Below are 26188 nucleotides of genomic sequence, written 5' to 3' on the forward strand. Positions count from 1 at the left end.
ATATTATATCATAAATCTTTCCTGCAAATATATGCATCAGGATTTCCTAGAATGATATAAATTTTAGGATTTTCAAATTTTGTTTATGTATATACCAACATATATGTATGTCAGCTCTTAGTTTCCCACTGCTTTGTTGGCCTAGTGGTTAGAGCATCCACCTTGGATGTGGGAGGTCAGGGGTTCAAACCCCCCATCGAGTCATACCAAAGATGAGTGAAAATAATACTAGCAGCTGCCTCGCATGGCACTCAGCATTAAGAGGATAGTGTTAGGACTGGTTGGCCTGGTGTCAGGATAATGTGACTGGGTGGGACATGATGCTACATGTCTGTGGCATGATGCCCCAGTGCTAGATCTGACTATAAACTGTAGACTGCTCCAGTGGCCTAGTGGTCAGAGCATCCACCTTAGATGTGAGAGGTCGCAGGTTCAAACCCCGTCAGGTCATACCAAAGATTTCTAAAAATGGTACTAACAGCTGCCTCTCTTGGCGCTCTGCATTAAGAGGTTAGTGTTAAGACTGGTCGGCCACATTGCAGACATTGTAGCTACATTAAACATGCACACACACACACACACACACACTTAGTTTCCAGAGGCTACAGTACATCCTGTTAGATAGATAAATTAATAACTAGGTTACTTAAACTGTAGAATTATTGTGCAAAATTCTTTTTTTTTAGCACAGAGAACATAATGGTATTTTGATATAAACTTTTATGGAAATTGTGATCAAAACATGCAATTTCATTGTGGGAAAAAGAGCTCTAAAAACTCGTTAATTCAATCAAAAGATCTCAGTAGACTCGGATCAAAAGATCTCAGTAGACTCGGATCAAAAGATCTCAGTAGGCTCAGATCAAAAGATCTCAGTAGACTTAGATAAAAAGATCTCAGTAAATTAGATTCTAATATTGTTGTCTCTTTACAGCTTGCAGCACTGAGGAAGGAGGTGGAATTTCGTATGAAAGGCAGTGTCCGGGAGGGCCAGACTATTAGTACTGATGTAAATAGGTCATTTTATCATCTAGCATTAGCATTTCTAGTTGTTATATCACATCATGTACATCCAGTGTCATACAGCAACACAGGACCTAATCCTATTACATTGCATCCAATGTCATCTAGTGACATGGGACCTGGCACTATTACATAACTACTGTATTAAATACATAATCACTACATTATGTAACAAAAATCTATTCAGTTCCTGTTCATGCCAAATCTTTCATCATATTTTTCCTAATTTTGTTTACCAGTTTATTCCATGCCCAACATTTTGATGTAACTTTGCATCTCTCTCTTCTGTTTTTTATTTTTTGACTTTTATATAATTTGGAATCTTAAGCATATTGTTTGCTCCTATGCTAACATTTCTACCCTCTTCACCCCTGAATTTTATTATATTTGCATCACATTGCTGATAATTGTTTTTAAATACAGTTATTTTCGGATCATTGAGTGTGCCAACTTTATCAATAGTTTAACATTAGAGTGTGCATTATGTCAAGAATACTGTTGGGTTGTTTCATAGTTAAATTAATTGGAACAAATTATGACTTAAAATGGGTATTGTTACTTCTTAGGATGATTGGGGTCAGTACCTACAACATCTTCATGTGCTCCAAGATGGGGCAACTTCTTTTTCTCTTACTCTTTTCCCCAGACAATGGTCTGGTTTTATTACATAGCAAACAGGCCATTTACTTCTCTTCACATTTAAAAAAAAATCTTTTCAGTGCATATCTATGACTGTCAAAGGGCCTGGGCTACAGAGAATGGTTCTTCTAGATTTACCTGGTATTATTTCAGTAAGTGCATTATTAATTATATCAAACACTTTTTCAGATGCTTTCAAATGATAGATTTATCAGTTTAAGCATTTTAAATAATAATAATAATAATAATAATATTCTTTATTTATCCAAAGTGACCAAATTAGCTACCAGCTAGTTCACATTATGGCTCTACAGTTGAAGCAAATATGCAAGTTATATGGTTGTAGTCCAAGGAGCAGTAATATTCATGTTGTTATACTATTGTATTATTTGGTTCCATTTTTTGTGTAGATTGTTAAAAATTGTGTGTGCCATGTTTTATGATAATAATTTCCTAAAACCAACCAAAGTAATTACTGGTTTATGCTCCAATAGACTAAAATGCATCCTTTGTTGGAGATAGATTAGTCAGTGTCTAGTATACATAAAGAAAGAAATCACTATTATTTGATATCTGTAATTTGTTTTAGACTGTTACAACAGACATGGCCCCAGATACAAAGGATTCAATCAAGAAAATGGTCAGAAGCTACATGGAAAATCCAAATGCTATTATTCTTTGTATACAAGGTTGGAGACTTTTATTATTATAAGTAGAGTTGCTTTCTGTTTAGAGGTATATATTTGTTTTTGTCTTTGTGTGTGTGTGTTTGTGTGCATGCATGCTTGTGTATGTATTTACATCTGTATGTGCATACACTGTATGATGATGACGATGATCATAATAATAATTATAATAATAATAATAATGAAGTAGTATTAGTAATAGTAATAAAAATAAAAACAATAAGTGAGTGACAATTAGTTACATCTCATATATTTATGAATTACTGTATCTAGTAGCTGAAAATTCTGTAATTGAATATAGATTTATTTTTCTTCAGTTGCATTACACAGTCATGATACCTTAGGAGAATGCCCCCTATCTTGCATATTCTGCCCTACCAAGTTCAGTTTTAGCTATCAAATGCAAAACATTGTCTGCCCACATAGGTGGGAGTTTTGGACAAGAGTGATCTTCCCTTGGATTGAGGGATTGGCACCAAATCCCTTCCATACTTCAGTTGCTACTTTTGCTTGTGCTAAAAGGCACTCACTTTTAGAGACCTCGCAAAAATCAAGTGGTATTTTCCACAGTATTTCAGCTCATGGCAGGAGTTTTTCCATGAAATACATTACCTGGTCACATTACATTTAGAAATTAATCTCTGCTCTGTCTGAATCCAACCCTTCCTGAAAGACGAATAATGGTCTTTTTGTTTATATATATATATATGTGTGTGTGGGTGTGGGTGTGTGTGTGTGAGAGAAAGGGGTGAACTAACTCTTACAAATAATTTCCCTAGTGCCTGCTGGGTGGCAGATGTTTACTTGTTTAAACTTTAACTTGTGAACAGTACCTTCAATAATAAATAATTCATTGCAGTTTATAATAAATGTTTACCATCCAACATGTATTTTAAGTGGTATAATAAGTCAGAATGCTAACATGAGTTCATCTTTTTAAGCAATTTGTTTATTTGCTCCATGTACTTGTTTGTTTTTTATTCCTTCTTTCAATACAAAAATGCCAATCAAGTACAAGAAGTGGAGATACACAAATTCACGGAGGATAACTGTGAGATGTGTCTTGATAGCACAAAATGTCTTTCTGCACACCCATGTAGCATGTGTGGGATGTGGGAAGAATATGCATTTTCAGGTCTGAGGTGCTCTCCTTGACAGATCACTCACACATCTCAGCTCTCTTGGTGTGAGTTTGAATCTAGGTCAACCAATATGGACATGTGACAAAGCTTGCCAGTAGTTTCCTATGGTAGGTACTTCTTCCCAGGCTTCTTCCTCCCCCAAATATGCTGGTTGCCATGTCTAGCCTATGATGTGCTGAAAGTGGCATTAATAGGCTGTGAAAAGAGATCAGTCTCTAAAATCATCCAAATACAAAATCTTAAGCATTCATCTAAATGAGGAATTGTTGACCCGTTTTATGGAGGACTTCAAGCCTGAAGGGATGGTCACTTTAGAGCCACTCAACGCTAAACAAAACAGTTTTGTTCAAGCAATATTGAAATTGCCTTAGATACTCATACTGTATGAAGCCTTGATTTTTAGAATGTCAACAAGCAAGTTGGATAAAACTAGGATCATTTTTAATCTAATTAGGCATCCCGGCCAATTACCATCCCTGCCTATGCATGGACTTGGGAATGTTGAAGCTGGGTATGCAGGATTGCCTTCTGACTTTGCTAGCCAGACCATCCTGAAGTTATGTCATTCACTGTACGTTGTCCTGCTTGCCTACCAACTCTTATGAGTAGAGGGTGAATTCTGCTCCAGTAGTAACTGAAGTATTGATGGTATTTGTCACCAGTCACACTTTACAAAGGGAGATCACACTTGTCTACTCCAACTAATGAGGGCAAACAACCTTTAGCTCTGTTACAACTAAAATTAAACTTGAGAGGGTTGGATTTGCCAGGAAGTGAACATACTCTTGAGGTATTATGATTAGGCAAATGTTATTGAAGAAACATTTTTTTTCCGAAATGTTGGCATTAAGAAAACTATTGTAATTTAATTGTAGTATAATATGATATATATTTCTTGATAAACCAGGTATTATATGCATACAACTCACATTTTGCACATCAGAACTGCACACAACAGGTAAATACATGTGTGAAGATTTTTCATTTTGCACATTAATTCAGATAGGAGATCAGCAAATATAATAACAAGTTCAATTTTGAAGTAACAATAAAAGAAACATATATGATGTTAAACTGGGTGAAGATTAAAAAAGTAAATACAATTTCAGTAAAAGAACTATTGCATTGTCACTTTTCAGCCAGCAAGTCAAATATTTGGCATGATATGCAGTCTTACAAACATTAATGTTTATTTTCAACAAACATGACACACAGTGAAAACTGAACAGAGTTGAAGTAGTAGGGATTTATTGATGTTGTGTCCAACAGAGTTGAAATAGTAGGGATTTATTGATGTTGTGTCCAAAAAAATTTAAATAGGGATTTATTAATGTTGTATCCAAAAAAATTGAAGTGGTAGGGATTTATTGATGTTGTGTCGCATTGATGATGTCCTCAGCATTAAGAGGTTAGTGTTAGGACTGGATGGCTTGGTATCTGGATAATGTGACTGGGTGGGACATGATGCTATATGTTTGTGACATGATGCCTCAGTGATAGACATCATTATAAACTGCCACACTGCAGACATCATAGCTATATGATGGAGAAATTGTTAAAGCCACACACACACTTAAGAGAAAATTCAGTAAGCATCTCTCGTTTTGGGAATTACAGAATCAACCTAGGAATTTAGGAATTTCTACAGAGAACCCCATTTCATTGTGAGTTAAACAAAAATTAACAAATGTAAGAGCAAAGAATTTATTCTCAATAAAACATGCTAACATTATAATTTGTTTCCAATTTTTAAGATGGATCTCTGGATGCCGAGAGAAGTAATGTGACTGACCTGGTAAGCCAGATGGATCCAACGGGGAAGAGGACAATATTTGTCTTGACTAAAGTGGATCTTGCTGAAAGCAACTTGTATAATCCTGATAGAGTAAGTTAACCGTTATTGTTTCAAGCTATATTCTGTCAACCTGTCAGTAGCAGCCTCTGATGAGACAAGGCCATACTGTTGTTTGTTCGTAGGTAACTTCTCTATGCCTGTTCTACCTTTCAAGCTTAGTTTTTGAACAAGTATCATGCACTAAATACCATTATCATTGTTGTTATTATTATTATTATTATTCATATTATTGATAGTATTATGTGCAATAGTATTATTATTATTATTGTTATTATTATCATCAATAGATTTAGCATTAATACACTATTCAGAAAAATCATTAAATATATGTATCTATTGTAGACTAGTTAAAGTGAGTGTTGTATATAAATATATTGTTAATATTTTGTGTTTGTAGTCTGGATTTAATCCACATGGAATTTGCCCATTTGTGGCAAGAATTTTAACCGGCTGCAGATCCAGGATAGTATCAAAAATAAATATACATTTTTCATACAATTTCCCGTAATTGTGGCATGTAGTTAATAGATTACTTTTTTATGTAGGGGCCCCGAGTGGCCGAGTGGTCTAAAGCGCTCTTCGTTACGGATCACTGCCATCTCACCTCTGTCTGCGGCGGTTCGAGTCTAAGATTCAGCCAATGTGGGCATGTGAGAAAGCTTGCCAGTAGCTTCTCGTGGGTCGGTGGTTCTTTCCGGGGTTTTCCGGGTTCTTCCTCCACCATTAATACTGGCCGCCATGTATAGCCTATCGTGCTGAAAAATGGCGTTAAACCCCACAACAAATCAATTCAGTTTTCTTTCAGTATATGAAATAACTATCATTCAACAAATGACGAAATGTTGGCGATTGTAATAAGACATAAATTTTATCACGTAGGCAGTCAAAAATGATTGACAATATGTATAATGACAGATAATGCAACAGAAGAAAACAAAAGTCATGCTGGTGCATAAAAGAATGATGTGACCCGGGTTAGAAAATGAGAGTTATCATACAAAAATCAGAAGAAAAAACTGCTTTCAGACTATAAATTAGACAAACTTTTCTCGTATGATACCAGTGATATTGCATGGTGAGGGACTAAAAATGTATTGACGTAGAAAATCGGCCATTTAAAGCGCCCTCGATTTCTCTGCCAATACCCTTTTGTCGCCCCATTTTGCACTATCCATGGTATTCCACTCAGGCATATATTGTAAGTAATACTGACTAGGTGCCACTTGTAAGAACGTTGCATATAACTATGATTAAAGTACAATATGGATCTGATCGTGCAAAGGAAGTATACACATAAATCTAAGTTGTCAGTTACCTATAGGACAAGAGCGTTTGTACGATGTTATGATTGTGTGAGGCGAGATACACAAAAAGGAATATTAAAACAGAAATAAGAAAGAGAAAACAAATATCAATAAGGAGGGGTGACAACCAGTTTTACGATGATAATGTCAAGTTTACCAATTAAAATTTATACATGTTTTATTTTGTTTCTCTTTCAAATTTACTCTCGTTTTCAAAACGGTTTATTTTAGGTACAATATTTAATTCATGTACGCATGCATATTACAAAAGATGATAATATGGATAATATTCTCTCTCTCTCTTTCTCTCTCTCTCTCTCTCTCTCTATATATATATATATATATATATATATATATATATATATATATATATATATATATATATGATAAAAGTAATTTGCTTGTAATTGTATCGCGCAACCGATTGATCAATTGATCGATTGATTGCTTAAAGATTCGATGAAATCGCTACAATAGGCAGATAGACATCATGTATTCATTGTCATTTGTCAAACATAATTCAGTATTCCAGCAAATATGTATGTGTGTGAGATAGAGACAGACAGACACACAAACAGATAGAAAACACTTTGATAATGTCGTTTTAAAATCGAATCTAAAAATATACTTGATGCTGCATCTAACAATCTATTAATGCAAATGGCCCGAAAAATGTAAAAGGGATCTTTTTATACAGGCTTACACGAGTCCATATTCTTCTTTCCTTCGTTAACCCTTTAACTGCGGAAACGACATATATAATAGCTACCGGACGGTTGCATCTTAAGTGCCCTGTATATTGTAGTAATCTGGACTTTCATTCGCCTTGATCTTTGTTTATTATACCTTTCTCGGGGGGGGGCTAGACTTACTCTGCACTATATAGCTAAAGTTGTTGCGCTGATGTGCCTTTAAATTACATACATACATACATACATACATACTGTTGTTGTTGTTTGGGGTTTAACACAATTTTTCTGCATACGATATGCTGTACATTGCGGTCAGTATACTTTCGTGGAGGAAAAACTTGAGAAATTCCCGATAAGAACCACCGACCCACTGGAAGCTACTGGAAGCTTTCCCCACATACCCACATAAACCGAGCCCGAGACATACATACATACATACATACATACCGATTGCTGATGATAGTATCGTTATCGCTGAACACGGTAAAGAAATTATGTTATCTGTTTGCTTTCATTAAGTACTGAAGTAAGTGGGCCCCCGAGTGGCCGAGTGGTCTAAAGCGCTCTTCGTTACGGATCACTGCCATCTCACCTCTGTCTGCGGCGGTTCGAGTCTAAGATTCAGCCAATGTGGGCATGTGAGAAAGCTTGTCAGTAGCTTCTCGTGGGTCGGTGGTTCTTTCCAGGGTTTTCCGGGTTCTTCCTCCACCATTAATACTGGCCGCCATGTATAGCCTATCGTGTGCTGAAAAATGGCGTTAAACCCCACAACAACAACAACAACAACAACTTTTTTATGTTCATATTAAGCTTTTTGGAAACATGTAATTATGCCTATACCATTCTGTGGTTTGGCATTTATGCTTTTGATAATGCAGTTGTTTTATTTATACAAGCAATTTTGATCACAATTGCGCTAGTCTTTTGTTATACTAGTCATTGACCAAAGAGCATGTGGGATGGCCTGTTATCCATCATCTGATTGTTGTGAAACCACACATATTGATCCTAAGGTGTTGTTGGTCCTAAATACACATGATTCTGCTCCGACATCCAGTATGGCCACCACAGTTGCCATCTTGAAACTCTTGCTATTGCTACACCTACTGAGAGGATCTTCAGATCAACTTGGGGTTTTCACGGAAAGGCTTTACAATGTCTAATTGTCTCTTCATGAAAATGGTGATGATCTGACATCCAATGTTGCCTCCACAGCAGCCATCTGAATGGAAAGTCATATCAGTGTGAGTTTTTCAGTGGAAAACTGCTTATGATGACTAGTTGTTCTTAGATATTGTGCTTATTGGATATCCAATATTGCTGCTACAGAGGCCATCTTGAAAATCTGATTGCTGCTACTCTGAAATGGAAGGTCTTATTGATATGGGGTTTTCACCAGAAGAGTAACTATGATATCTAGTTGGTTCTGAATGAAAACGGTACCAGTCTGACATTAGATATGGCTGCCACAATGAACTATAAAATCTTGTATTGATTCTCATGAATGGATGGTCATATCAACATGAAGTTTTCACTACAAGTCTTCTGATGTTTTCAAATTTGTCCTAAATGAAAAAGGTACCAGTCTGACATCCAACAAGGCTACTATGGCAGCTGATTTTAAAATCTTATCACTCATGACTACCAAAGATGGTTTGAACACTCAGCAGTTAAAAAGATTGATTAGTCTTATCTTAAATTCCTGGTAATTCATTTCAGACAGTAGTGCATCTTATTTTCAAAGGACTATTATCTTTAGATTACACACAGTGTGCATAAATTGACTTTATTCTATTGCACTCTGTTGTTTAGTCCATATATCTTCCATCCATTGTACCTGTTGTAGATAGGTCTCATGTTGTAATATAAGTTAATTTTTGTTTTGCATGGATGCTCACTTTTCTAGTTATAATAGCACCACATGATTACAATGCTGAGTTGATGTGCTAAACGTTACATAACTTCTTCATCTGTAGCTGTATCCAGATATATTCAGAGTTCCATTCTCACCTGTGTAAGCAGAAAGCTTCATTGTAATAGATGAAAGTACTGCATAATTGTAATTTGAATTTATTTTTTTCAAGATCAAGTCCATATTGGAAGGGAGGCTTTTCCCCATGAAAGCTCTAGGATATTTTGCAGTTGTTACTGGCAAGGGTAAGTTGAACTGTACATTGCACAAGTTACATCAGTATTTTCTTCAAACTAAGTTATTGTGACCCATTTTTGTATGTTTGACATTATTAAATACCTGCCCCCAAGGTGGAGCATATTGTTATGATGTTGTCCATCCATCTGTCTTACTAATTTCATTTCTGCACAATAACAATATATTTTGACCATGTGCAGTTATCAAATTGTGTGTATATCTTGTACTTGAGGTAGTGAAGAACCCTGTCAATATTGGATTTAGTCATCAAGGTCACTGACTGCAAGAAGAAAAATGGTTGCTTAATAACTTGTTCTCCACTATTATACTTTCTGTATGACTTGCACTTGGGATAGGTAAGAAGTCTATTGCTTTTGAGTTTAGAGGTCAAATGCCAAGGTCACTATGACAGAAATAAGAAAATGATTGTTACATATAAACTTTTGTTCTAGATCACACCTTGACCAAAGTTCATGGATAGCTTGCACTTAAAGTATGGAAGAGGCCTTTTGGGATTAAAAGGTTAAACATCAGGATGACTGAAAAAAATGGTTTCACAGTAGAACTTTTATTCTTGAAACGTTCCTTGACTAAACATGGTCTGTCTGCATGGGTTCGAGTCTCAGGCTCAGTCAATGTGGATATATGAGAAAGCTTGCCGGTAGCTTCTCGTGGGTCGGTGGTTCTTTCCTGGGTTTTCCCGGGTTCTTCCTCCATCATTAATACTGGCCGCCATGTATAGCCCATCTTGTGCTGAAAATGGCATTAAACCCTACAACAACAACAAGAACAACTAAACATGGTGGTTGACTTTCACCTTGGCATTTTAAGAGTCAGAGGTCATGGTCATGATTAGACTAACAAGAAAATAGTTGTTCCTGCGCATTAAGATTGACCACAGATCAAAGTCACTTAGTCCTTTTTGGTCAGTAGTCTCCAGCTTCATCCATACTGTAATAGTGCCTTCACAGAGGACTATTAAATACTAAGTACAATGTGATGTGCATGATACTTTTGTTGCAGGTATATTGTAGATGGTTTTTATTGCATAATTATGATCTCAGATTGTTTTGAATGACTGTATTCCAGGACATGATACCAGCACCAGCATTTTAATGAGATCATGAAAATGGGATGTATGAAAATTTGTGTAATGGTCATAAAAGGCACAATCTTAGCAACTTGAAGTTAACCTGATATACAGTGTATTATCCATCTTAGGCAGTTATGACTAGTTTTGCTTAAAGAGTGTGTAACTGACCACAGAGATGCTGCCAGGGCATGCATTTGTGCAAACCATGCAAAATTTATATGAATTCATGCACATGTAAAGCAGTGATGTGCAAGAACTCCCACAAAATTAGTTTAAAGTCACTCATATGAAAATGTACTCTGCACATTATACAATATTCATACATGTGGAGAGGAAAGAAAAAAAGATGCATGCATGAATTAATAAATGAATTCTTGGTGTATATTTTATTGGAAAACAAATGTAGCAGCATTATCTATCCTATACCTTTGCATTATTAAGTGTCAATATTTGAATTTCACATACTAATTGAAATAGTGCTATTTGTTGCTCACAGTCCAAAACATTTGTCCTTTTTTGATGAAAACATTTTAGGGAGGTTTATAGGGAGATATTGAGTACTTTTTTTTATGGAGTATAAGTTTTCAAGGGGTTCTGTTTTCCATGAATGTTGTAGTTGTTTCAAATCATTAATTACAAGATCCTTTTATTAATGTAGCTTAAGTGGAAACAATAGCTCCCCTTCCCAGTCCATAAATCACATGCTAACAAAATGTAATTTTAGAAAAGACAATCATATTTAACAGGAAGAAAAAAAGATTGGATAGTACAGGGATTTTCCTCTATTTTTGAAATGAGGTCTTTGACCATTGGAATTTGGATAATCTGCATGTAAACTAGTTAAATTATGAATTTTAGGGACAAAAGGAAAACAAATGTACATGTGTATTAGTAAGCTTAGATTTTAAATGCGATATAGCATTCAGTAACATTTGTTATTATATGCTCATTTTTTTCTCCGTTAACGTTACATTGTCAGAATCATTCAGTATTACCCAATACTGAACTCGTGTGCAAATACACATATTGCATTCACTTGCATAAAGGAACTACTTTCTATTGTAAACAAATAATGGACACAGACACCAGCACTTTTGATTTTTAAACAATTCATGTACACTCGTGTAAGAGGTGCTTTACATTGTGGTTGTTTAAATTTGTTTCTGAATGAACTAATACAGATGTTTCATGGACTGCCACATACCAGCTGCTTTGGCACATTCCACATTATACAATGTTTCGGATTTAGGCTAGCTACAGTATACAACAGAGGCAAGAAAGGGTCCTTACAAATAATATACAAGTGACAAGTCATATACTGTCTTCTTTAGCTGGTGATAAGAATGGCAAAAAATATACCTACAGTTTTACATCCTGAATTCCTCAAAATATACTTTCTTAGTTCTGCAAATCTGAATTACATGAGCCATGTCATAGGTTCTCAATCTTGATTACATATTTCGAAATTGTTCTGTAATTTTAATGATAAGTGCAATTACATCCTCCTTACTGCGTTCAAAATGAAATAAGCATTAAATTCCATAGTGTCTTTTTGATAATTGCAATTAAAAGACTTCATATTTTTCCCACATTATGATTTAAAACATTCAATGACAGAAACAGAAACACATTTGCAGATGTTAACATGCTTCTCCCTCGCTTCTTCATTCCCATGTATTTCATGTGGAATTGTCACATATAAATCCAGTCCATAATCATGAAATTTCGTAGAATAAAAAAAAATGCCAAAATCTATTCATTCCAGATCAAATGGAAAAGTTGTTTCAATGCGCATTCATTCACAATATGATTCCAGATTTCAATTTTAGCTAGATGCCATTTTCTTTCAAAAGTTATGTCGATTGCGCAACTAAGTTCAGATTTATCTGGGCAGAGTTTTGTGTGCAGTAATAATGTTGTTGTGTAATGATGAATATGCGCTTGTGTATTTAGTTTGGAATGCGGCATACATTCAGTTACTTTGTTTCGTGTAGTGTATTTTGTTAATATAATTAAGCATTAGGTAGAATTTAAAAAATTAGCATATAATAAAAAGATTAGTGCATTTGTATGGGAAAATATTAACTCATTTTGTTGGATAGATATAATGCACTCCCAAGGTTGTGCAGTATTTCCATTAGAAAAACTTGTTCATATTTTCCCATACAAATGCAGTAATGAATAATCATAAAGTGGACTGAAATGTGATATAGCATTCAGTAACATTTGTCGTAAAGTGGACTGAAATGTGATATAGCATTCAGTAACATTTGTCATAAAGTGGACTGAAATGCAATATAGCATTCAGTAACATTTGTAGTAAAGTGGACTGAAATGCTATATAGCATTCAGTAACATTTGTCGTAAAGTGGACTGAAATGCAATATAGCATTCAGTAACATTTGTCATAAAGTGGACTGAAATGCTATATAGCATTCAGTAACATTTGTCATAAAGTGGACTGAAATGCAATACAGCATTCAGTAACATTTGTGATAAAGTGGACTGAAAAGCAGTACAGCATTCAGTAACATTTGTCGTAAAGTGGACTGAAATGTGATATAGCATTCAGTAACATTTGTCGTAAAGTGGACTGAAAAGCAGTATAGCATTCAGTAACATTTGTTGTAAAGTGGACTGAAATGCGATACAGCATTCAGTAACATTTGTCGTAAAGTGGACTGAAATGCAATACAGCATTCAGTAAGATTTGTAGTAAAGTGGACTGAAATGCTATATAGCATTCAGTAACATTTGTCGCAAAGTGGACTGAAATGCAATATAGCATTAAGTAACATTTGTGGTAAAGTGGACTGAAATGCTATATAGCATTCAGTAACATTTGTCGCAAAGTGGACTGAAATGCAATATAGCATTAAGTAACATTTGTTGTAAAGTGGACTGAAATGCTATATAGCATTCAATAACATTTGTCACAAAGTGGACTGAAATGCAATATAGCATTCAGTAACATTTATCGTAAAGTGGACTGTAATGCAATATAGCATTCAGTAACATTTGTAGTAAAGTGGACTGAAATGCTATGTAGCATTCAGTAACATTTGTCGCAAAGTGGACTGAAATGCAATATAGCATTCAGTAATATTTGTCGTAAAGTGGACTGAAATGTGATATAGCATTCAGTAACAGTTGTCGTAAAGTGGACTGAAATGCTATATAGCATTCAGTAACATTTGTTGTAAAGTGGACTGAAATGTGATATAGCATTCAGTAACATTTGTCATAAAGCAAGCTGAAAATGCCATAAGTAGTCAGTAACATTGTCATAAAGTGGACTGCAGTTCTTTACACCTCTAAGTAATATTTGTCATAAATCAGGCTGAAATGCCATAGAATAGTCAGCAATATTTGTCATCAGTGGGCTAAAATGCCATAAAGTAACCAGTAACATTTTTGTCATAAAGGGAATTCAAATCAACAACATTTATCATAATGGGAGCTGATATGCCTGAAGCAGTTTCTAACAATTGTCATGAACTTGGCTGAAATATCATAAAGGAGTTTTTATGCAATGTCATATTATCCAGCTTCAAAATTGTTATGCTTTTCTTTAAACTAACTGCTTTGAATAAAATTTTCATTTTTGTTGAGCCCACAGCAGAACATAGAAGTTGCTCTTCTCATGAGACAGTGGTGGCATCAATATTATAACCAGTTCATTACGATTTTGATTCAAGTTGTTTTATTTATATTTCCTAAGCCCCTTGATGGATTTTTGTTAACATTAGGATGCATCATTATGATGATAAGACAACTTATTCAGTAATATGCTGGGCCCCGAGTGGTCGAGTGGCCTAAAGCGCTCACTGTCCTGGATCACTGCCATCTCACCTCTGTCTTCATGGGTTCGTGTCCAAGGCTCGGCTAGTGTGGGTACATGAGAAAGCCTGCCAGTAGCTTCTTGTGGGTCGGTGGTTCTTCACTGGGTTTTCCAGGGTTCTTCCTCCACCAGTTATACTGGTCGCCATGTATAGCCTATCTTGTGCTGAAAAATGGCATTAAACCCTTGAACAACAACATCAGTAATATGCATGCTTGCCCCCTAAGGCCTTCTTGTCAAGATAACATAGAAAATTTACATTTAGATTTTAGTTTTCTCATTTCTAGATATTTCCTAAACCCCTGTTCAGATTTTCTTTATATTTGCAATGTATCATTGTCAAGCTAAGACAATTCATTCTAAGGCATGCCAACTCGGCCTTTTGACCATGGGCTCAAGGTCACACGTTTTAGAGGAATTTTTTAATTGTGGGATTGACATACATTCCTAGGCCTTCATTTTATTCTTTTAAAGTTTTTACTTAGAAATACCAAATATTAAAGAAAGATATTGTTATACAGCTCTCCCTCCATTATAATGCGGTAGTTGTGGTCCATAACTGCTGACTCTGTTATGTACTAAACAGGTCTTTAGCAAAAATTATAAAAAATGATGAGTGTACTTGTGTGTTGTGGGGGAAGGGGGAACAAAATGCGTCAAATGTATTGGTAATTTTTTTTTCTTCACTAAATGGTATTAATACATTTAATTACGTCTGATATAATATTTAGAATAGTAAATAAAATAAACATCTTTTTTTGGTTTATTTCAGACGATATTGTCATATATATTGTCATAAATAAATGAACGTCTCAGATATGTGCATTGAGTAATGTAATCATTTTTTATCAATAAAATATCTAATTTTCAGTTCAAAATATCAGTTACATGTTATGATTAGTGACTGAGTGACATCACATTATGTACAACATGCTTTTAGCAATTCCAGAACATTGAATAACAGAAGAAAAAAATTACAAACTTGCACACTTGTTTGTAATCCATTCAAAATCCAGTGTCAAAAACAAATTTGTTCATAAAAAGTACTAATCCAAATAGAATAAATACTATTCACTCATATTAGAAACATTTTCTACCAGAAGTATTTCATGATTTTAGGTTGTTTCAGACTGGATCATTTTTCTTCTATTTTTTAGCAAAGTCTTTTATATTTCTCAGTTGCAGAATTTTCAAGAGCTCAATGTCCTGGTTTTTTAGTCACATAAGACCTATCTTGAATACAAATATTTCATTGGAAACAGCATGGTCAGTGTCAATAGAAGATCTTCTGGTTGACTGGGATCTAAATGTTCCCTTTTGGCACCTAGAAAAATGGGACGATGTCAGCATCAGTCTTACATTCGACAGTGGGGCAGTCCTCGTCAATTTTGATCCAGTGCTGAAGATTGTAAAATGAATTAAAATGACCCTGATGCACAGCTTTGGCCTCTTCAGCATCCTCCTCCATGAATCCCTTTAAATCACAATCCCATTGACAAATTAATCTTTTCTTTTCTTGGATGTCTCAGTTGCGAGATGAAACGTCTTAATTCACTTGTAAATACTGGTAAACTCACTTTTAAATCTGATTTCACTGAAAAGTGACACGTAGTTGTTTGAATAGACTTTATTTGTCCTGTAGCTATGTTATGCACATGAATGTCAGTCTCTTCTGGGCTGCACTGAAACAGATTACAGAAAGTAGTACATTCTAAAGACATGCTGCCAGTAATCCTTTCTGTGATCTGTTTATGTGTGTCAATAAACAATGGCCAACAATAAGATGGTCTTCTGCATATTCGTGAAACGTGCTTTAATACTGAAGGCAAATTTGACAGTCGGGTGTACTTCAGCCAAAAACAATGATACAGAACAAAGATAATTATGGCTTATTAGAGACATGGGTGAGATCAGATGTTCAGTAGCCTGTTAGAAATACAATATCTTAACTCACCTGAATACAACAATGGCTAAAAAGAATTAAGCTGTGACCGTAAAAAAACAAAACACATTCTGGTAATGTTCAAATGAAGTACAGAAATTTTTGATGTAAAGGTTTCTGCTGCTAGATGTTGACATTTATAAAAAAATAAAAAATAAAAAATAAAAGTTTATAATTTTGATTTTGAGGTCGATAGCACTGCAGGGTTATATCTGGAATTATATATTAGTGAAGCATGTTATAAAAGGGGAGAGCTGTACTTGTTTTCAGTCTCCAGTCTGACTGTTCTTGATTTGGAATTCAGAGGTCAAGATTTGGAAGAAACACACTTTAGGGCGATTGGAAATGAGTTGAAATTCGACTTCCCAAAAATGCTTTGAAAAATCTAAGATCATCTTGATTTTTTAATATTTGAATTTTGTTTTCTGTTTCCTAGGTAATGCCAATGACAGTATACAGAGTATAAAGGAATATGAAGAACAGTTCTTCAGGCAGTCAAAGCTTTTTAAGTAAGTTTAATCTGTATCATACACATAAATTGCCAACGTTTCAGTATTGTGATAAATTTTACATTTCTTTAGCTTTGTAACCTTTAATCCCATTATATTCAAAATGATATATAGAAGAATGGGCTTAAAGCATGGTGAACATACTAAAATTAACAAGAACAAAGAAAAAAAGCTGTGAGAGGAAACCATAGAGAATATGCAAAAATGTAAGATTTATTTTTTGAGTATCCAAAGACATTTATAAATGCATATACCCACTGAATTTGCTTTGGAAACAATTGAATTAAATTGAGTATTGAATTCATTTGAAATTCTTTGTGTTTATTTCAATAAGTTTCACATTTAATGTTATGAGTTATCAGTTATAAACAAACCTAAGATAACTACCCGCCATTAAGATTTTGTCTTTGTCTATGTCATTTATATACAGGGAAGGAGTGCTAATGCCGACCCAGATGAATACTCAGAACCTCAGCATGGCAGTGTCAGAACTCTTTTGGAAGATGGTCCAGGAGAGTGTGGAGCAGCAGGCTGATGCTTTCAAAGGTCAGAAGATCATAGAATCCATTTCACTGACTCTTGTATTTTCTTAGAAATGACATGGACTAAGTGGTACTGTCTGTGCATACATTAATCTTTCGCTGTAGAGTCTATCAGTATATAGTAGATCCCCAATATTAAGTGACTATGATCATGAATTCCATTAAATTGGCCAATTGCCATGTGATTTTATTATTGCTATTTTAATATACCCATCTTAAGTCAGGCGTATTAAAAGCATCTGTCAGCTTACATTTTTGTGTTGAGCCACAACCTTGTAAACTTTGCCATAGTTTATATCATCACTAAATGGAGTGATGTATACCACTGCCAGATCCTCCAAGTCAAGGTCATGGCAAGCTAAAATGTAGTTTTGTGATTGGTTTCTTTGTTTGGAGTATGCATTTTGAACCAGTTGAGATATTTTAACGGAACTTTTGTAAGCTATATGTTATGTAATGATGGGGTGTCACATACCATAGACATGCCCTATGTCCCATGGTCAAGGTCAGGTTAAAGGAACAATGTAATTGTTTGACATGTGTCTTCATCCAGAGTATAAATGAAGATATTTGCATGAAACTTTTGCCATTTTGTATGTCATGTATATATTGTGTTGCATGTTGTAGCCATGTGTCCTGCCTTTATCAAAAGGCTAGGATTGATGTAATTCTGGAGTGTAACTTTTGAACTAATGAAGATATTTTAATGAAACTTTAGCCAATCATATCTTGTAGTTAGTGTGTCACATACCATACCCATTTAGCCATGGCACCAGCCTCAAGGTTAAGGTCACTGAAATAGAAAATGTAATTCTGTGACTTGTATCTAAGTTGAGAGTATAATTTTGGAATCACTGAAGAATTTTTTGCATATCATATTTTATTTACTGCCTCAAGGTCATCATAGCAAGAAAAATGTAACTTGGACTAGTATCTTTATCTGGGGTATAACCTTTAAACCAATGAAGGCATTTTAATGACATTTTAACGCGTTGTATCTCATGACCTGTGTCACATATTATGGCAATGTCTCCAGCTTGAAGGTCAAGATCATAGATGGGGAAAACAATAAATTAGCGATCTCTGTCTATGTAAAGGTTTAACGTTTTAAGCAAAATCTTTTTAATTAAACTTTAGCAATTTATGTATCTTCACTTTACAATGTCTCATGTATTCGTAGTCATACGATCTACCTCAAGGTCAAATTTGTAATATGAGATTATGTACATTAACTTTTGGCTCTGGCCTGTTTTTGGTGGAGTTCTTGACAAATTTTCACAAAAGGTGAATTTAGAAATTTCAACTTGTTGATTAAGTATTTATTTGCATTATTACTGCTAGACATGCTCAGATGTGCAAGAAATAATCTTTTTTTTAATTGCAGCATAACCCATGGGGATGGAGTGGTATGTTGTTTGTTTTACAGGACAGACATGTTTAGAAAAACATGTCTGATGTATGGGAATATGCATGTCTGTAACAGCATCTACCTATTATTATTATTATTATTATTCAGCTACAAGATTCAATTTGGAAACAGAATGGAAAAATACCTTCCCACGTTTGCGAGAACTAGATAGAGTAAGTACATATTGATATATGGGACACAATACATGCATTAATTTCTGTAGGAAAATCCTCTTGTCTCTGAATATATTGTTTTCTGGTCAAGTAGACATTAATTTAAAATAAGTAGGTGCTGTACCATCATAATGGGTTTGGCATAGTTTTACCACCTGTAGTTGTTTTGGTGTGATTTTCATATTCAGGCTAACAGATTCAAAATTCAAGGTCAAGGGATGACAATAAAAACCATTTTTCAATCCTTACTGTTTCAAACAGGAATTTTCTGGGGTGATCTGGAAGGGAGGTGGCAGGGCTCATCATTTCAGGAAAGGCCAATAGATTGTGTTTGAATTAAATTTTCTAAGATAAATTGCTAAAATATAAACGAACGTGATTTCAAGGTTTCTTAAGAATAATTACACCTGAATTCTCTGCTTGACAACATTTTGGACACTTTGTGATATTTTTTTCTTCATTATTGACTATGTTTCTGGAGATGTTTTTTTTGTTGTTGTAGATATTTCATTTTTGAAAGGAATAATTTGTAAAACATGAGACTTAATTGATTTCGAATGGCCTTTGCACTAAGTGAGCTTATGGTACATCATGTATAGTTAACTACGTCATTCATCATGCTTCATTTTGTCATGCATCTGTCAACAATTGCTATTTTAGGCTTCTAATTGACAAAGTAATCACACCATACATGTACATTATTGAATGAAAACTGATATTTATATTACTTGCCATGTTTTGTCTATTTTTTCAATCAGAAAATGCAAGCATATTACAAAACAACTTAAGATTTTTAGCAGAAGAATCTGTCGTGTTTTAATCTCCTAAGTATATGGCCTAAAAGAGAAGATGAGCATCACCCCAGTTTAAAAGATAATATAGCAACTAAGTTCTCTAAATGCTTCTATCCACTCCATAGTTTTGGGGGCCCTGAGTGGTCCAAAGCGCTCTCCGTTATGGATCACTGCCACCTCACCTCTGTCTGCGTGGGTTCGAATCTCAGATTCGGCCAATGTGGGTATGTGAGAAAGCTTGCCAGTAGCTTCTCGTGGGTCGGTGGTTCTTCCTGGGGGTTTCCCGGATTCTTCCTCCACCATTAATACTGGTCGCCATGTATAGCCTATTGTGTGCTGAAAAATGGCATTAAACCCTACAACAACAATTCCACAGTTTCAAGATGTATCTAAATTTGTATTCACAGGCTTAACATATGAAAGTTATCAGGTGAGTAATATCAGGCATACTTGGGCCTCTTGTTAAGTTTTGGGTTAAAGTTTTAAATATTTTTTTCATAATGAATAATTTGTGATTTTCAGGATGAGTTGTTTGAAAAAGCTAGAGGAGAAATTCTTGATGAAATAATTAATTTGAGTCAAGTCACCACAAAAGAATGGTAAGTTTAGGGAATGAAGTAGACTTTTGTTTTATTTTGCAAATGTACGTTTTGTAAGGAAGTTTTGAACTAGTTTGAAATATGTATTTAGTCCAAGTATTTTTGTGTCACAAAAGAAGTGAGCTTTGTCATAATGTTGGGTTAAAACTGTTAATATTTGATGGAAACTTTCAATTGCATTTCAGTGATGCATGCATTTGTTTAGGATAACAGATGTTATTGGGAAAAACATGATTGTAAAATAAATACATGTACAGCATAACCTGTCTTGATTAACCATCTCATCTGCCTGAAAATTATGGTCTCTCAGGACAGGTGGTCCCTCATAATAGATCATAATGCTGTATAATCAAAACACATGTGCATAACAGTGGTCTTTCAGTACCAATTTTATTCTGTATAATTCTTTATTTCACCACTTATTGGTATTGTGTAATAACTAGAGAACATATTAAATCTCTGTGTTGATTTGCAGGAAATGAATTTTGATATAATCTATTGTTTAGGAATTGGAGAGCTGAATGACTGCAATCTGTTGTTCTTGATTTCTGATACTTTATTCTTTCTTTTCTTCCCCTGCTTCCAACAGGGAAGCAGCTTTTACCAAGAAGTTATGGGAAAAAGCAGCCACATATGTGTTTGAGAGTATTTACCTTCCAGCAGCACAGTCAGATAATGTGGGGTAAGCTCTGTTTTTTACTATACGCTTATCTTATATGATGAAATATAAAAGCCATATTGGCCAAAATAAGATATAACACTTTTGTTTAAATTTTGTGAAGTCAAAATTTCATCATAATAAGTGCACACCAATGTTGTCATAAATAATGCTACCATCATAAGCTACCTCCCATTTTATAGGTGATTTTTCTCTCCCAATATGGCCACATTCTAAATAAAAAAGCACTTGTAAGATATATTTTTTTACACTGCTCTAATACAAATTTAAGTGTAATGATATGCCAGGCATACATGTTACATTTTTGGTAATGATACAACAGGCATGGATGATGTTATGTTCATGGTAATTATACACCAGGCATATATGATGTTATGTTCATGGTAATTACACACCAGGCATGCATGATGTTATGTTCATGGTAATGATATACCAAGCGTGTATGATGTTATTAAGTTCATGGTAACTATACACCAGGCATGTATGATGTTATGTTCATGGTAATGATACACCAGGCATGCATGATGTTATGTTCATGGTAATTATACACCAGGCATATATGATGTTATGTTCGTGGTAATTACACACCAGGCATGCATGGTGTTATGTTCATGGTAATGATACACCAGGCATGCATGATGTTATGTTCATGGAAATTATACACCAGGCATATATGATGTTATGTTCATGGTAATTATACACCAGGCATGCATGATGTTATGTTCATGGTAATGATACACCAAGCATGAATGATGTTATGTTCATGGTAATGATACACCAGGCATGCATGATGTTATGTTCATGGCAATGATACACCAGGCATGCATGATGTTAAATTCATGGTAATGATACACCAGGCATGCATGATGTTATGTTCATGGTAATGGTACACCAGGCATGCATGATGTTAAATTCATGGTAATGATACACCAGGCATGCATGATGTTAAATTCATGGTAACTATACACCAGGCATGCATGATGTTAAATTCATGGTAATGATACACCAGGCATGCATGATGTTAAATTAATGGTAATGATACACCAGGCATGCATGATGTTATGTTCATGGTAATGATACACCAAGCATGCATGATGTTATGTTCATGGTAATGGTACACCAGGCATGCATGATGTTAAATTCATGGTAATGATACACCAGGCATGCATGATGTTAAATTCATGGTAACTATACACCAGGCATGCATGATGTTAAATTCATGGTAATGATACACCAGACATGCATGATGTTAAATTAATGGTAATGATACACCAGGCATGCATGATGTTATGTTCATGGTAATGATACACCAGGCATGCATGATGTTAAATTCATGGTAATGATACACCAGGCATGCATGATGTTAAGTTCATGGTAACGATAAACTAGACATGCATAATATTATGTTCATGGCAAATCTCCAAAGACCAACCACTGTTCAACTGTTATCACTGTTGGGTCGAGTGGCTGACTTTGAGAGCATTACATACACTTAGCAGCTATGGAAAAGGCAGATCCCTCATCATTTGCACAGTGCAATAAGGTCCAGTTTTGTAGAGTAAATATCCTATAACCTGTTATCAACATAAGGAATTTGACACAGTTAAGGAGGATACCAATGCCCTGTTACATCACTATCAGGTTCTGCCATCTGAATCCAACTACATGAGGTCAATAACAAAACCAGTCCTGCCTATATTGTTGAATTATAGGCCAGTTTATGTTGAACAACAATCTGTATGCTGTCCCAACATCATTTGACTGGCACAATTAAGGCTCAGTTTACCCATAGTGTCGCAATGCATCCAATTCACTCCATGGCCAGCTTTGCTACAGTATCTACTTATTGGAGGAAAATGTCTAGAAGATCCACTACAAGTTAGAAGCAAGAGTTCTTGAGAATCATATGTATTAAAGCACAGAGAAGGGATCATTCCACCTCAGTTTCTTTCCATGCCATTATGTACAAATTGCTCACAGTCAATACTGAATCCAAGCTAGTGGAGAAATACTGTATAGTACCATGACAGTTCCATGCCACTCCATGGCCAGTTATTGCCTTGATAACTTTTTAGCTAAATCTTATAGCCTGGGAGGGCTGGATTTGTAAGGTAGTAGTAGTAGTTGGTTTCTGAAGCCAATATCATTAATGTTGCTGGTTTAGGCATTAAAACTATTTTTTTTATTTAGCTCAATATCTTATGCACATTTGTATGTAGAACCATGAAACTTGATGGTTTTATTTACCTTGGAGAGTGGGGCCCCGAGTGGCAGAGTGGTCTAAAGCGCTTTCCATTACGGATCATTGCCATCTCACCTATGTCTGCATGGGTTCGAGTCTCAGATTCGGCCAATGTGGGTATGTGAGAAAGCTTGCCAGTAGCTTCTTGTGGGTCGGTGGTTCTTTCTGGGGTTTTCTCGGGTTCTTCCTCCACCATTAATACTGGCCGCCATGTATAGCCTAACCTGTGCTGAAAAATGGTGTTAAACCACACAACATGAACATCAACACCTTGGAGAGCACTGCTCATCACAGGCAGAATTTTGCCTAATAGTGACCTACTTTTCACACTTCGTCAATTGTGTTTTTGCATTTAGTTGAGTTTCACCGACATGTTTGCATGTTTACCATGAAACTAGAAGGATACTTCTCATCACCCTAAAATTAAAGTGACATCTTTTTCTTGTTGATTTGTCTTTGCAATGTTTGTGAATAATTCCTCAGTGGAGAACACATTGCATTTAGCATTAATTTTATAGTCTTATGTTAATTTGTTTCAGAACATTTAATACAACAGTTGACATAAAATTGTCAGAATGGGCCAGTGTACTTCTACCTAGGAAAAGTGTTGAGGTACGCTAGTTTTTAATTAGTCTAAGCATAATTTATACCTCTAATAACATGTTTAATTCTTGCACACACACTGTGTTTTTTCATAGAACATACGTCTAAAGCATGTGTGGAAAATATAGATGTCCAAAAAGTTACGTGGAGTAAAAATGTATTGAAAGTGTACAAAACATTGACAGTAAAGTGATAAACTTTGATAGTTTTGTAAGGATGTTTGCCCATAGGCATTCTTTCTCATCTGTTATTTTACTTAAATAGTAAATACATTTTAAAAAAATTTCTTTCTTTTTTCTCTTATTTTCTTTAATCTATTTAAATATTTTATTGATTGCCTAGTGGTTTGAGAGTCTGAATCTTATGTGGGGGGTTACAGGTTTGAGCCCTGGTCGATTCATACCAAAGAATGGTAAAATTAATACTTGTAGCTGCCTTGCATGGCACTCAGCATTAAGACGATAGTGCTAGGACTGGTTGGCTCGGTGTCAGGATAATGTGACTGGGTGGGACATCAATGCTACATGTCTATGGCATGATGCCCCAGTGCTGTCAACTGCCACACTGCAGACATCATAGTGATATGACTGAAAAAATGTTGAAGCAATGTTAAAAATCCAAATTACACACACACACACACACACACACACACACTATTTTATTTATTTAAGCCAATTATTTTTGTTGAATCTAAGAAAAAGAATCTTTTTCTTTCAACTAATATCAGTTAGTTTTCTTCCTGTAGTGCACAGTTTTTTAAAATATATTTTGTCATGGTGTGATGAATGCCAGTCCCACAAGATGTACTTTATGAAGGAATTCTTGTGACTGTACTTTCTTTATACAGGTTGGCTGGGACACACTACATGAAGAGTTCAGCAAGTTTGTAGAACAAGACAAGAAAAGTAAAACCCATGATGAAATATTTGATAAGCTTAAAGCGGCTGTGATAGACATTAGCAGATCCAAGCATAATTGGGACAGCAAAGCAGAAGACAGCTTGGTGAGTATAATCACATCATGTCTACATATTATGAGTCATCACATCATGTCTACATATTACGAGTCATCACATCATGTCTACATATTACGAGTCATCACATCATGTCTACATATTATGAGTCATCACATCATGTCTACATAATATGAGTCATCACATCATGTCTATATATTCTGAGTCATCACATCATGTCTATATATTCTGAGTCATCACATCATGTCTATATATTCTGAGTCATCACATCATGTCTATATATTATGAGTCATCACATCATGTCTGCATCTGTTTATCATCACATTGTGTCTGTGTATACTGTTTAACATCACAACATGTCAACATATTCTTATTATCTCATGTCTCATATTCTGTGTATCATCACATCATGTCTACATATTCTGAGTATCATCACATGTCTTCATATTCTGAGTTGTCACAGGGCCCAGAGTGGGTTCGAGTCTCGGATTTAGCCAATGTGGGTATGTGAGAAAGCTTGCCAGTAGCTTCTCGAGGGTCGGTGATTCTTTCTGGGGATTTCCCAGGTTCTTCCTCCACCATTTATACTGGCCGCCATGTATAGCCTATCATATGCTGAAAAATGGTGCTAAACCCTACAACAACAATAACAACTGTTTAATCAAATCATGTCTACATATTCTGAGTATCATCTCATCATGTCTACATATTCTGTATATGATCACATCATGTCTACATATTTTATATATAATCTGGCCTAGTGGTAAGAGCATCTGCCATGGATGTGGGTGGTCGTGGGTTCGATCCCCAGCTGAGTCATACCAAAGACTTACAAAAATGGTACTAACAGATGCCTGGCTTGGCGTTAAGAGGTTAGTATTAGGACTGGTCACCATGGTGTCAGGATAATGTGACTGGGTGGACCATCATGCTACATGTCTGTGTCATGATGCCCCACTGATAGACATCTATATAAACTGCCACACTGCAGACATTGTAGATATATGACTGGAAAATCGTTAAAGCTGCGTTACAAATCCAAATCACACACACACACATTATATATGATCACATCATGTCCACATATTTTCTCTATCATCAGATCATGTCTAATATTCTGTATCACATCATGTCTACATATTCTTTATATCATCACATCATGTCTACATAGTCTTTGTATCACCACATCATGTCTGCATATTCTGCATACCATGTCATGTCTACACATTCTGTGTGTGATATCCCCCTGCGAGTCTGGGGTTGTAGAATTGGCCCGACGTGCCTTGCTACATGTCGTAAA

The 26188-nt window shown here is 35.2% G+C and overlaps 1 protein-coding gene across 2 annotated transcripts in view; it reads left to right on the plus strand.

The window, feature by feature from the left end:
- The window catches only part of LOC149781856 (dynamin-like GTPase OPA1, mitochondrial), a 98538-nt gene that overhangs the window by 35475 nt on the left and 36875 nt on the right, over positions 1-26188 (plus strand). For both annotated transcript variants that reach the window (XM_089936051.1, XM_089936052.1), the window contains 12 exons: positions 935-1009; positions 1743-1814; positions 2252-2351; positions 5245-5375; positions 9426-9498; positions 16803-16875; positions 17306-17421; positions 18934-18998; positions 20315-20391; positions 20981-21073; positions 23852-23924; positions 24763-24918. In XM_089936051.1, the coding sequence (XP_089792177.1) occupies positions 935-1009; positions 1743-1814; positions 2252-2351; positions 5245-5375; positions 9426-9498; positions 16803-16875; positions 17306-17421; positions 18934-18998; positions 20315-20391; positions 20981-21073; positions 23852-23924; positions 24763-24918 (1104 nt within the window). The remainder of the gene's footprint in view (positions 1-934; positions 1010-1742; positions 1815-2251; positions 2352-5244; positions 5376-9425; positions 9499-16802; positions 16876-17305; positions 17422-18933; positions 18999-20314; positions 20392-20980; positions 21074-23851; positions 23925-24762; positions 24919-26188) is intronic.

Source organism: Sinohyriopsis cumingii, chromosome 15, assembly GCF_028554795.1.
Source record: "Sinohyriopsis cumingii isolate HCF-2022 chromosome 15, ASM2855479v2, whole genome shotgun sequence".
Classification (NCBI taxonomy): domain Eukaryota; kingdom Metazoa; phylum Mollusca; class Bivalvia; order Unionida; family Unionidae; genus Sinohyriopsis; species Sinohyriopsis cumingii.